Here is a 15,084-nt window from a genome sequence, read left to right on the forward strand (position 1 = left end):
GTGAGAAACCAGAACTTGATATCTCGGAAGGATATTGCTAAACGTTCCTGTAATTCATATTTTTAAATGAGCGTTTATGCAAGGTAATTTTTGAAAATTGTCTCATTACTAAGAGATGGTATTAAGATTTTGCTTTACTAACTTTTCGAAAAAATATATGGTATGTACGCCGGCTTAACGTCTCTGTTGTTAACGTCTGTGTCGCTAACGTCTGTGCCGCTAACGTCTGTGTCGCTAAAGTCTGTGTCGTTAAAGTCTGTGTCGCTAACGTCTGTGCCGCTAACGTCTGTGTCGCTATCGTCTGTGTCGCTAACGTCTGTGTCGCTAACGTCTGTGTCGCTAACGTCTGTGTCGTTAACGTCTGTGTCGCTATCGTCTGTGTCGCTAACGTCTGTGTCGCTAACGTCTGTGTCGCTAACGTCTGTGTCGCTAACGTCTGTGCCGCTAACGTCTGTGTCGCTAACGTCTGTTTCGTTAACGTTTGTGTCGCTATCGTCTGTGTCGCTAACGTCTGTGTCGCTAACGTCTGTGTCGCTAACGTCTGTGTCGCTAACGTCTTTGTCGCTAACGTCTGTGTCGCTAACGTCTGTGTCGCTAACGTCTGTGTCGCTAACGTCTGTGTCGCTAACGTCTGTGTCGCTAACGTCTGTGTCGCTAACGTCTGTGTCGCTAACGTCTGTGTCGCTAACGTCTGTGCCGCTAACGTCTGTGTCGCTAACGTCTGTGCCGCTAACGTCTGTGTCGCTAACGTCTGTGTCGTTAACGTTTGTGTCGCTATCGTCTGTGTCGCTAACGTCTGTGTCGCTAACGTCTGTGTCGCTAACGTCTGTGTCGCTAACGTCTTTGTCGCTAACGTCTGTGTCGCTAACGTCTGTGCCGCTAACGTCTGTGTCGCTAACGTCTGTGTCGCTAACGTCTGTGTCGCTAACGTCTGTGTCGCTAACGTCTGTGTCGCTAACGTCTGTGTCGCTAACGTCTGTGTCGCTAACGTCTATGTCACTAACGTCTGTGTCGCTAACGTCTGTGTCGCTTTCGTCTGTGTCATTATCGTTTTTACCATACAGGAGTTATAAGCCTATTAAAATAATAATCACAGAAGTTTTCCAAATCTCTTTTCAGTACATTTAAATACATTTAAAGAGTATGGTCGAATCTGTAAACAGATATCAAACTCAATTTGCAAAACTATATCAACGTTTACGTTCGGAATAAACAAATATGATCGGTCAATTGAATGGAAAACAAGCAATTTAAACGACTTGTTTCGATGAAGAACATACACAATATTACACGTGCGCTGGTATATTTTTTTCTATTCGATCACGTTGCCTTGTTTTGTGTTCGCTTAAAAAAACAACCCGCGCCGACGTAATGCTTTTGTTTGTCGTGTTAATACAATTATAAAGTATATTATAAATATAATAATAATACTCATTGTCAACAAATTTTACTATCTAAGTTATTAATGATAATGACAATTGTAAAATCAACACAAAACTGTACGTTTTTCGTCTTTACGTCATGGACATTTGCATTTTGATATAATTTATATTTCCAACTTTTTATTCAGGCTTATAAAGCCGTTTCATCAGCAATGTTAATTTATTTACTCACTTGCGTAGATAAATATCAAAATAGGCATCAAATAAAAGTAAAGAACTTCCAAACAAAAATGCTTTCATAAACATCTCATGCCTAAATAAACATTCCATCTCGACGACGAAAATTTGCCTTTTAATGTTACTTGTTTGTTTTTTCTTGATTAAGGGTTATAACAACTTCTTGATTCAACCGTGATAAACAGTATAATACTAACGAGGAAAAAATCAATATACATGAAATTTAGTATAAATTATATGGCATGTTCATTCCCCATTGAACATGTACTTTAAATTAAAGCAAATATTTCGGTGTTCGAATTTGGTTTGCGACCCATGGTGGATCAATTAGCCAAACAAGTGCTGCATTTATCTTGAAAATGAGGTGACATGCTTTAATAATAAGACACCCTTTCGATACAATACGGAGTATTTTTTAAATAGATATGCATAGAACTGGTGCTTTGTATAAGCATGGCTATATCGATTCTATACTAATGGCGAGAGTTTTCATGTAATATCGCCTGTACATATTTACAGAAACGTTATAACCCTTTGAGACGCCTGTATCCAAAGACAAACACAAAGGTGGATCATTAACTTTGACAAAAGGTCGCCTTAACATATCAGAGGGTACAAAAAAAGTGAAAAATAACTGTCGCGGCATGGACATCGCCATCTTCACTATCACGTGATTACCCCCTCTGCATATGACCAAATGTTGTGACCGTAACACCGAATTATGCCTGCATCACATTTTGCTTATAAATAACAGTTTCCATGAGGTCTCAATCATAAGCAGTGTTGTAAAAGAATGCACAACGTGTAACTGTTTAAAATATCTAGTATTTATACTTGTCAGTAAATGTTTCTCGAAAGAATCGTACAGAGAGAGGGCTGTCATACAAATTCCTGATCAAGGTGAAAGTTAATCACATGAATTACTATAAAAACATGTATGTAAGTAATACATGCTTAGAATAACGTTTTGAACGAAATAAAAAAGGGGAAACATCGAAATATCACAATATATTTTTTACGACAGTTTTTGTCAAGTTATTAGTGCTTATGTTTGTGTAACTGTGATGTCTCACAATGTTATCAAATGCGTTTCGACCCCATCTAAATTCGCCACGGACTACTACTTGACATATAAAAAGTTGTATTTGTAAGATATAACAAATACCGGTAGCCATAATTTAACTCCAGAAATATTATCAGGAAAGAAAGTTGTGTTTACAGTTGGTGAAATTTTTAGCTCGATTGTATAGAAAGCATCAGGCTTATTTGAAACTCTCTCGAGTCCGTTTCCTGGGACTGGAATCATTACTTGGTGTCTATGGGGGGAATGTAAGGAATGCTCCCACGGTGGGGATCGAACCCGAGACCTCCCGATCGCTAGGCGGACACCATATCCGCTACACTCTTGTGGTCTTCAGCTGACGAGCTCCAATACTAAGACACTATATATGTTAACACCATTTCTAATAATTTGCAACAGATCTATTATGAAATTGCCATATCGATGTAATGGCGATTTCCAAGTGCAATCACCAAGTCATACGGTACAGACATTCGTCGAGACGTCTGTAGCTCAAGAAAATTATCAGTGAAAATTATCGATTATATTCACTGTTTATGTTAAATGACGTTATTTTTTTGACGAAATGACGTCATTTTCCCAGCGAAATTCTTTAGTTAAACTCAATGTATATGAACTGTGAAAAAAGCATTAAATAAAAAGAAAATTTGTTGGGTTCGGTGGATTATCGATTTTAATTCACTCGTGATCATATAAAATATATATTTTTATATATATATATATATATATATATTATTTTCTATGATCACTCGTGAGTTAAATAGAGAATAATAGGTTAGTGTTGATTATAGATCAGGTTTATCATGCGAGGCTTAGAAAACAAAAAGCACGAGCCTTGGCGAGTGCTTTTTCGTTTTCGTGCCGAGCATGATAAACCTGATCTATAATCAACACTAACCTATTATTCTATTTATCCCACTTTTTATTCAGTAAACTTTTTTATTTAAACAAAATAAGTTTTCATGGGTGTTTGTCGTACTTTGATAATGACTGTAGTGTAACCAAGGTCAGTGTATTACTCCGCGTTCCAAAAATAACCGCTGATCAAATAATCATTTTTTTAAAATCAGAATGTCGTTCTGTAACAAAGTGTCGAGCGTTATTAATCACAATTTTAATCATATTGAATTGCAAATCTTTAAGTTTTATGATATCAATATTACATTAAGTTGTTATATACAAGGAACTACATTTGTTTACAACGTAGCCTAACACCACACACAATTCACTTTCGATATCAAACTATCGAGTTGATCACGAGGTGCACAATATTTGCTTCTTTGTTATAATATGTGGTTATTCGTGACGAAATAACAAAGATTACTTGGATTTAAGCTAATTATATACATTAACATTTTGAATGTTAAACGTGACACCAAAGAATTGTGAGGCAAAGTTGTTCGAACTAGAGAAAGACATTTGCTGGTGAAGTGACTGGGTGGGGCGAACATGAAGATCAACTTGTTCGACGGTAGACAGTGGTTTTCTAGGCTGCATTTCGGCCATAGTTTCGGTGCATGAAGGTGAACAAGAGGAATCTGTTGGATTGTTACATTTACTGGACTGAGCAAGAATGATCACTTTTGCTGCTGTTCAACAGATATGTTTGAATAATTTGTTATGGACTGGACATTTTTGTGCCCTGTTATGGCCATGGTTTCAGTGGCTGGAATGTTTGCATTTCGAAGTTTTTGGACCAGTAATTTGCGAACTGAGTGGTTCGTTATTCTCTTGTGCTTGAGAAAGCCGGTGTTTTGCCATGGCCTTCAGCATCTGACCTAACTTGTTGACACCCAATTGTTGACGCAAGAATCACCGGGATGCAGTGTCATTTGTGCGTATTGCCAGGTAGAAAAGATGCTTTGAAGAAAAATCAGATGGACGCATATCCGAGTACAGCTTGTAAATGAACACAGGATTTCTTGGTCCAGACGATTGTTTTCTACGGTCAAAGGGGAGCAACTCGAACTGACTTCTTCAAAGGGGAGCAACAACAACAGAATCTATTTGCATAGTGTTAAATTTACCTAATACTAGGTTTTAATGACAATAAATGCCAAAAAACTCGTTTTTGCTACTTTCCTTTGTTTTAAGGTCATAAAGATTGACACACATTTGAGATTGTTTTTATTATTGATGCACTTGGCAAATACAGGTGACGAGGTGCGTGGGAAAAAGTAGTCCCGGTTCGGCAGTTGATGACGTCATTTCGTGCCATTGATTATAGCCTTGCCGTTGATTATAGATGAAATTTAATCAACGGGGCTTTAATCAACCGATTTCGCTGTAAAAGTGGGATAAAATCGATAATCCACCGAATCCAACAAATATCCTCTATGTAATCATGTAAAATATTTTAATTTACAAAACATATTCACCAACAGGAGATGTTGCAAGTTCACAATTTAAAGTCATTTTCAAATCTTACTTACACTTAAAAGTAATTTACATTTCTTACTTAATAATTGGCGCTCTTTACATCGGGCTCGACATGCTGCCGACTTATATCATTTTTGTTGTTTGCTGCATATACATTTCGTGAACATTTGATTCAAAATTAATTTATGAGTATTTTTGTTTAGTTTAAAATGGTGCAAACAAATTCACGTGTGTGTTCTATTCACTAAATTCACTAAATTATGTGTTCCTACTGACGTGGAAATTTGTTCAACTGTTCATTGGATATTAACAAAGTTAAAACAGCTACGATAAATAAATAAATATCACCTCATTGGGTTTATAATAGTGCGTTTCCAATGTGTTGTACTGCGTGCATGTTTTTGTTTTGCAATTTGCTATATATAGGTTGCGTGTGAAACAATTGTACGTGCTTACAATAGCTATATTAGTTCAAAGACCCCTGCTAGTAACATAAAACTCGAGGCAAAAAAGCTAAAGAGTACCTCTGTTGATATTTGGTTAGACTTTCATTTTGAATAACCCTTTTGAAAACTTTTCTCCAAATACGTCGATGTTATTGCCAACATTGAATAATAGATAATTGTTGCAAATTATTGAAACTTGGTATTTGCCACTCATGTACAACAATCCACATTCGTGCTAAATTAATGTTCGGTTAGTTTCTGAACAAGCACCGAACCGAAATTATTTCCGCCTGTCGTTATTGATTGGTAACACTTACAACGGACACCAACAAGATATACTACCCATTAGTATTGGACGTTGTAATATCATAAATGATTCATAATAGGCTTTTAATTCAACAATAATTTTGAAAAGTACATTGACTTCTTAACCTTCAGGAACAAAGTGTATTTCTATGTATGTCTTTGAGTTGTGGTTCATAACAAAAAAAACACAAAGAGAGTACAAGTAAACATAACTCATTTGTTAACACTATATTTATGTTCGATTCAAGAGACGTGTATTTAATTGTTCCGTATACTGTTACACCATTGCTACTCGTGGGACAATAGTTTTCTCTGATTTCATGGGTTAACCGATCCATGAATTTACCACATCAGAAAATGACCGACGAAATTATTTTGTTTCTTTCTTTTCAACAAACAGTTATCCATGCATTTACATGTCCACGAAAAAATACATTTATTAAAACACCCACGAAATGTCAGGCCCAAAACAAATGAATTATCTTACAGTATAATTTCATTTCAGGACAGATTTGTTGTACTTGAAAGCTAGGAAACTTTCATAATATGCACATGTGCATGTCCGGTAATCTCGTTTCTATAAAAACTAAAAATAATTCAATACATAAATTAACATGAAATCCCACGCCTCTCATATATATCTCTCTCTATATATATTTCACAGTTTTTTTCTCAGAAGAAGGTGAAAGCGCCTGACCGTCGCGTTCTTTATATAAATTGCAGCTGTTATTTTGTTTAAATTTCGTATTTGGGCATCGAATTCTCCTTTTAATATTTGACGCATCTTACGATAGTACCTAAAGTACTTAATTGATCCGACAACATTTAGTACTATAAGCTTCTTGTTTCTCGATGTTCGACTTTACTCAACCATACCCCTATAAAACAATATAGATCATTACATCGAATAAACAAAAGTTACAGATTTTCGTTTTGAATTAAACAGAACTTGTTTTGAAAAACGCATTTCTTACAAAAAAATGTCCATTCAGTTTAAACTTTTTTAGAGAGTCGGCAGATTAAGGCAGTATCATGTTAATTTCTTACACAACTTAGGACCTGTACATCGCTAATAATTTTCTATACCGATTTGACAAGATATTACACAAATAGGCAATCTGATGAATATTTAATATATAACTTCATTTGTATTTGTTGCGTGTTGATCGGATTACTCCTTTTTAAATATCGCAAAAATACCGTCCAACTCCGATGGATGCATTATGTATCCACGATGTTTTCTTTGACTAAATATGTACACAATAAACGAATGGCTTAAAAAACAACAGAAAATAAATATATACTTATCATGGCTTTATCTCCCAAATCTCTAACCTAAGGAATCCCGTTTTAATGTAGACCACTTCGTTCTGAGCCCGGATTGTCTCAGAAATACCCCAAGCGTCTGCCTACTCAAGCAACATTTCGACACAGATGAAATGAAAGTCAAGGAAAATATTTGTATTTTACACATTTTGTAAGAGAAAAACGGGATGCATTGGCCAAGGAAAATAGCTTTAGGCTGGTAAAGTCGAATTATTTAAATGAAATGCATTTAAAATATGTTTGAAATTATTAGCATGAAGAATAAATCTGAACGTTGTAACTCCGGTAGGTAAAACCAACCATCATGACCATCATACATGTCATAACGAAAACTAAATCATGATGGAGTTCATCTAGTCCATATAAACGAACCTCCTGTCAATATTAACCCCTTCATAACCACAACTGCAGTTCACCACAGCTGATCAGAGCCTTTCCCTAAACAGATGTTGTTAGTGACAAATTAAAGGGGCCTTTTCACAGATTTTGGCACATTTTGAAGTTGGTCATAAAATGCTTTATATTGATAAATGTTAACATAGAATCTAACAAGCTTCCGCAAAAAAATCAAGAATACAATTTAAAAAAGAAAAAAAAGGTAACCCTCAGCAGGGCTCGAACCACTGATCCCTATGGTCCTGGAGTAAAAAGTGGTAAAATCCATTTACAGTATCCTCGTACAACCAGTTTTCGACCGCTTAAGACTTATTTAGAAAACCGCTTACATCCACGAAGAGATACATGTTTAACTTGAATAACAATGAACTTGATACGCAAAGCAAAGTATGAACACAGATTTTGTATAGACTTACCTGTTTGTTATATCTTTTAATTCCACACTTCTTTTATCATGCCCAAATCGGCCATTTTTATTTTCATCCAACCTGTTTTCGACCACTTTCAGATAATTCATGTTTTTCCAACTATACTGCACAACAAAAGTTAGTACACAAATAAAATCATTTTAAAGTGCTTTAAACAACAGTAAATATAATCTAAAGTAATTTAAACTGCAAAAAACTGTTTTATTTTGGAACATATTTTGAACATATTTACAGTACTTGTTTAATTTTATATTCATGTTAATTGGTTGAGCACTGGGGGCACAAGAAGTTGTCTCCCCTTCTGATAACTCTGATAGTTGTGCAGAAAGACAGGTGGACCCAGCCAGAACACTTGTCACACTGTCCCCATTTCACAATAACAATGTATGGCCTCTTACTTAGGTCAGGGCTAAACTTTTTGCACACAATGCATTTTTCAGAGTCTGTTATATCTTCCTCAGAACTACATGTATCACTTTCAGTCACTGTTCTTATAACCTTAGGTTTTTTGGCACAACCAGATACACTTGGTCTTGGATTGATATTTTCTTTATTTGCATCTTTTGAACGTTTGTTACTTTGATTATGTTTATATGTCTGAATTTTGTTAAGGACTTCAGTTTCAGTAACAGCTTGTCCACCTACAACTTTGCTAAGTGTGTTTCTTTGTTTTTTGCTGTGTCCACATTTTGCAAAATCTTGCCCCCACGCTTCTGTAAAAACTGATCTGCCTTTTCATTATCCTCCAACGGCTCAGACCCTTTACTACAAGCATCACCTGCAGCTGTAACGTGGAAACAGGTTGATGGGGCCACTTGGTGATCAGATATCACATTTTTGTTGAATGGGTAAACACCACTCTTGCGGAAGGCAGCTTGAATGTTGGTAGCTGTGAGTGTTGAGCTGTACACTTTACAAGCTAAACTGGCAACATCATATCGTGATAGTGTACGACCCCCAGATGCTCTTAAGTTGCTGTGTAGAGCTGCGTTCCAAGCAACCTCGAAAAGTCCAAAGCAGCTGACATCTAGGGGTTGCAATAGGTGGCTGCACAGGGGTTGACGTAAGAAATTGACACTCACTTGCCCGGGGGGCAAGTTACTTTGAACATCTACTTGCCCTCATTAAAAACTGGTTGCCCTATTTTGAAGTCAATTTTTTATTGTCATTTGATCTTTAAAGCATTGATTCACATGCATTATTATGCTAGATTTAATTTCAGCTATATTCAATGTATCAAGAATAAAACAATAATCGTTTTATAATATAAAGTTGTCAACAAAACAAAATCTGGACAGTTTTATTTCATTGAATAGTCACTATTGAATACAATACATATGAAGAGTTTATTACTATTAAAATTTTAAAACGGTATACTTGTCACTATATCTATACAAGTTATGGCAAAGATTAAAAGGGGGGAGGGATTAAAATAGTACTGTGCAAATGATTGTTCAGAGTTTGAAAATCATGTTGATATCGTTGATGAAGAGTTTCTCACTATTTTAAACTTTGAATATGTAACATACAAGTTATTCACAGTTCAAAATAGTGAGAAACTCTTCATATGCATTCTTAGCAAGTTTGAAACGGTCTGCATATTCAACTTGATTTTCAAACTGTGAACAATCCTTTTCACAGTTATTATATTCATGTTCACAGACATCACTATCACTAGTATACGCTTCTTCATCCAGTTCTAGTAACTGTTCTGAAATTGTTTCAGTTTGAGTGCTTTTACACAAGAAAATTGGAATAGCACAGTTACTACCAACACATTTTATCTTGCTTGTTATTATGGAATTTCATCAAGCCACGATGTTTGAAAGTTAGGCTTTCGTGATTCATTTTAATATTTCTCTTCCTTTCTTTTTCGATTGTTTTGGTTTGTTCCTTTGAGTGTTTCCAGTTTACTTTTATTAAAAATAGAAAAAAATCGGCTGGACGCTACCGTCCGCCATGTTGAAACGTCTGCCGAGTAGAACTTGTTTTGAGCGTTTAGATTGGCTTATACAACGCAAGCGACCAATCAAATCTCGTTTTATTTGTACTCGATAAAAAATATATTGACCCAAAGAAAATAAATAGATACAAGGGGAAAAGTCGAAAAAATACCGCAATTATACTTATACGAAACGGACTTGCCCGGCTGACTATATACTTTGGAAAATCACTTGCCCGCAAAGATTTTAACCCGGCACGGGCAAGCGGGCGTCCGCTTAAAAAAAGCCCTGCTGCAATGAGGGGGTAATACAAAGAGGATAATATCTTCCTGTTTAGCCCATTGTATTAGGTCCAATGAAATGTGACTACTGTGGCCATCATAAAGTATCAGGACTGGTTCATTTTGTGATCATAGGGGTAAGTATTGTAAGACGTGCTCTTTCAAATAACCAGAGAACACCTCTGTATTAGACCATCCTGTTGGGGAAACAGTTCCATTTGTACCAGGTGTCACACCATCTAACAGATTTGGCTGCATTCTCTGACCTGGAAAAACAAAGTAAGGAGGCACTTGCTGACCTACCCCATTTACACAACCAATGACAGTTACATTTTTTCCTCTGCTACCTGTCACGGCAGGAGTTGTGCCATGCTTTGATGAGACAATTTTTGGTGGTTTATGTTCTAGACTGAGCCCCTTCTCATCAATATTGTACAACCGATGGGGTTTTGATAATAGATCATACTTGACAAGAATTTCATGCAATTTGTTGAAATATCGATCAACAGCATCTCTTGTCGCACATCTTGCACGGGCTATATCAAGGCTCCTTATTTTTTTCACCATTAGTTCTGGCCACCGGTCCAAAAACTTGTACAACCAACAATCAGTAAGAGGTTTTTCTCTTGGTCTCAGGCCTAAGGTGAAGGCATAATCACTTGCAAGGTTTATAGTCTCTTGCCTGGTGTACCCAAAGCCTACTTCACCCATAGTTTGGATGTGACTTGCCAGTAGAGACTCCTGATCAAGAGTAAACAGTGGGTCAGGGCCTGGTTTCACAGTGTCAATACTAATTCTCCCATGCAACCTGTCAATAAGTGTTGTTTTGGGGACATTAAAGTACAATGCTGATTTTCTAATTGACATTTGATTGTCTTTTACAGCCATAAAGGCCCTTTGTAAGTCATCAATGTCATAGGATGACCTGTAGGGGCCACGGACAGGATTAGTTTTCTGAAAATATACCAATTATGTTCTATTTTAATATGTGCAATAGAATGAATATATAGCAATTACAATCCAATTAGTTGTTATAAAATGGTTTTCTGATAAGGTTCAGTGGTCAAAACACCTAATTTTCTATGCGCAGTATACTACTACTACCAAACGACAATTTAGGTGGCCCTGGACAAATATGTAAAACACCTTCGTTACGAGAGAGAAATCATCGGTCAAGTTTAAAGCGAGTGAAACCGTTCTAGAAGCTAAAGATAATTAGGGATTAGTAAAAACTTTTTAAAATGCAGCATTTCATATTAAAGTGAAACAATTTTACCTGTCGGATCTCCATTTTACGTCATTTAAACCTGGATGACATTTCACCGACACTTGTAAACAAAACTTGCGTGCGACGTCCGGAAATTCGCTTATTTTACTTATGCATGAATAATTTACCGGGGCCGGTCGAAAACAGGAAGTGGTCGAATTCGGGTTGTGACAGGATACACTCCACGCGTTTTCCCCAATTTCCCTCCATACTCCGCGGGTTTCGACCTGGAGGGAGATTAAGAAAATCCCGCTATACGCGGCGTTTGCATGATTTTGGACGCGGCGGTTAACGATCGGCAAAACTGATAAGCCGACGTGGCGGCCCTCGGCGTTGGCAACGCGGGGGAAACTCCGCATTTTACGAGATAATGATCAATTTAATTTTGTTTGACTTCCTGATTTTCAAATAAAATTACATTTATTACAAGTACATACTAGTATAATATTTACAATTAAAAAAAACAACCAAGATAGATCGATCCCGACGTGGTTGTAGAAGTAGTTGTTGTTGTATAGAAAACTCGTTGATTTATGACACACAAAACGTCGTCTTTTAACTAATACTTACCAATTAATATAAACACAGTTTGCAACATTGTTTTTATTTTGATAATTTAATCCAAAGTTTTCATGTTATCAGGTGATTTTCTTTACTGAACATGTATACAAATGACCAAGGACCCTAAAAATCTCGCAAATCTGTGTGAATTGACAGTTTGACGTAATCAAAGAAAAGCCGCTTCCTGTCTAAAGGCATAACTCAATCAAGTAAACACGTTCAACGAATGCATAAGGAATGGTTTTAATTGTCGGAACAAAGTCAATTCTCTGCTTGCTAATGCATTGATTATCTCTTTGTTTGTAGGTTATTCCATTAATTGCTAAAAGGTGGTAACTATTGAGTTGATAATTGCATTTAATATTCACAGTTGTATTCTTGTTGCGTCGACATTCTAAACAATGTTTACCAGTAATTATGGACCAAATCGGCAGAGTGACATTCACACATGTTAATCCCTTTTGTCAAAACACCGCAGACACTGTCTACACAATAGGTCAGTAGACAAGCTTTGCGTGTTTTCATAACATCAAACACTTAAAATCCAGTTCCATATGTCTTCTTTAAGCAGTTTACAGTAAAATTAGTGTTAAAATAATTACTCTACTAAAATATCGTAACAATAAAGATTCGGCGTGTTCGATTTGAAATTATTTTAGAGGAAACATCAACTTATTCGCGATATAATTTTGTTAATAAATACCAAAGAAACTTTTAACCGAAATCAACAAAATTCAATGTTCTCTGCGCTACAAAGTTTGTATAAAAAAAATCAATACACGCACGCTTTGCAGGAGAATACATTGTACCTTGACCTTGTACATTGCAGCATAATTTTCGCGCGCTTTTGTCTGGAAATATACATGATGACTGTATATTGGAAGCATCTGTAAACGTCGTGTTAACAATTAAAAATCGTAGTGTGTTTCGGATTACTAATTATTATTCTCATTTGGAAATTTTACGGAACATTTTTTATTCTTGTGTCATATGTGTTATGATTTAAATATTAATTTGTCAAATGTATTATATTAGACTTATTCATATTGTAGACGTACCTGTGAATTAAAAAACATAATTTTTATACGTATTAATTTTCTATACAATTATCTTTTTTATACATGCACTACAGTATTTAAACAATTTATTATAACAATGTTTATATTTTTTGGCATGCCAAGTAGCACACTGCTAACGCGGCGTTGAGCGGCGATCACTGATAAGAACGGAAAGTGTCTGCATTTACCGACTAGCGTAAAGTAATACACGTCGCGGGAATTAGCGAACACGGCGTAACGCTGAGCGTTTTATCAAGTTCACCTCGCTCTTCCAACTCCGCGTGAACACTCTATGGCACGCCTGAACCACAAAAAAGAGAAAAACTAAGTTTAAGTAACTTAAACTTAGTTTTTCACTACTTAAACTCAATTTAAGTAACTTAATTCGAATTAACGCTACTAAATGCATTAAGTAGTTAAGAAGAGTTATTTTCTATTTATGTGAGAAAAATGAATTAAGCAGAGAAAAACTTAGTTTAGCTCGTTAAGTGCGCCCGAACAACAAAAATTGATTTTTATTACCGTTAAGTTACTTAAATTGCATTTAACGCTGCTTAAAATTAATTTAAGTGCTTTCGCAGCGTTAATTGTATTTAATTATAACTTAAGTAATAAAATTTTTACTTAAGTTGAATTATTAATTATCGTTAAGTCAAAACTCGCGTCCGAAAATAAGCATATGAAACAAGCGTTTTGATTGGTTGTCAGGTTTGTTAATAAATTCATGCCCGAGGTCGGAAGAAAAAGATTGCCATGTGGTACGAGCAAAAAATACAGATATTATAAATTTGGATTAGAATCTTAAGTCAGCTAAAATTTGTTTTAGCCTGGAATAACATTCAAAACACCCTTTCATCATCAAATTTTGCTGACAGTCAGTAACTATGCAATAAACATCAAAAACGATCCGCCCGTCTATATATTTCCGGGTCATATCGCATTTACCTGTAGTAATAACTTGTCTTGTATACGAGTAGTCATACCAGCTTCAAGTCTCTGCAAGTTTGTAAGAAGACTGGCGATCTGGGTGCGAGCTGCAGAAACGTCAAGGTTGCCGTTCTGTTTGCCTCTCTGTACATCTCTGAGTGTTATTGAAACTCTTTCAAGAACACTGTCAGCTGTAGGTAAATGCGTGCGTTGTAACCGATCCATTGCAAAATTGTAAATGGCGGTAGAAGAAAATCCTTTCCTGTTTACGTTTGTTACGACGTTTCTGATTGGCTTTGGTCTTCCGGATCATTAACTGACCAATCAAAACAATTCGACTTTACAACTTAAGTAAAATTCCTTACTAAAGTTGAATTCGTGTAACTAAAAACATATTTTAAGTAGAAAAACCTATTTTAACGCAACTTAATTGAAAATAGTACAATTGATAGAGAAAATCCTTGTTAAGTTGAATTAATTCAACTTAAGTAAGAAAATTACCATTAAGCACCGTTAATGCATTTTCGGTGTTTTAATTAGCGTTAACGCCGCGGGAACCACAAAAACTACTTAAATTCATTTTAAGCAGCGTTAATTCGAATTAAGTAACTTAAATTGAATTTAAGTAGAGAAAAACCTAGTTTAAGTAACTTAAACTTAGTTTTTCTCATTTTTGTGGTTCAGGCGTGCCATAACACTCGCTAGCAGAAAAAAAACGCGTGGAGTGTACTGTAGACCACTCAGCCATCCTTCCGGATACAATAACAGATGTATTTTATACTTTATATAAGCAATCCTCGTAGTTTCACAAAATTTAACGACAACAACAGATCTCTCCAAATTATTAATTCGTTTCACGTAGGAACTAGAGCTGCAACGATTCACCAACAGCTCGATTCGATATCGATTTCAGACACTCCGATACCAATTTTTTCGATTGTATTCATCTTCAAACCTAGTTTAATCATTTAATCACTCTTATGCCTCAAAATTTTCATTTCTGTTCAAATGTGATTTCAATAAAACACATAAAAAAGAAAAGCAAATTAGGAATTTTAATATAAAA

The 15,084-nt window shown here is 35.7% G+C and overlaps 1 protein-coding gene across 1 annotated transcript; it reads right to left on the reverse strand.

Annotated features, from left to right (window-relative positions):
- Positions 1-137: 137 nt before the first annotated feature.
- LOC127849034 (clumping factor A-like) lies at positions 138-11,552 on the reverse strand. Its single transcript, XM_052381759.1, has 4 exons — positions 11,482-11,552; positions 10,811-11,159; positions 8,685-8,855; positions 138-1,036 (listed from the first exon to the last, which is right to left on the reverse strand). The coding sequence occupies exons 1-4, from the start codon at positions 11,494-11,496 to the stop codon at positions 138-140; spliced, it is 1,434 nt and encodes a 477-aa protein (XP_052237719.1). The 5' UTR covers positions 11,497-11,552.
- Positions 11,553-15,084: the final 3,532 nt, after the last annotated feature.

This window comes from Dreissena polymorpha, chromosome 10 (genome assembly GCF_020536995.1).
Source record: "Dreissena polymorpha isolate Duluth1 chromosome 10, UMN_Dpol_1.0, whole genome shotgun sequence".
Classification (NCBI taxonomy): Eukaryota; Metazoa; Mollusca; class Bivalvia; order Myida; family Dreissenidae; genus Dreissena; species Dreissena polymorpha.

Bases quoted from the DNA above. Each gene is read 5' to 3' on its own strand.
- LOC127849034 (XM_052381759.1), bottom strand. The intron at 8,856-10,810 runs GTTGGTTGTACA...CCAACATTCAAG, and splicing joins AGAAAAACCTCTTACTGATT to CTGCCTTCCGCAAGAGTGGT. The intron at 1,037-8,684 runs GCAAGATTTTGC...ATAATGACACAG, and splicing joins GTTTTTACAGAAGCGTGGGG to ACGAAAGCGACACAGACGTT.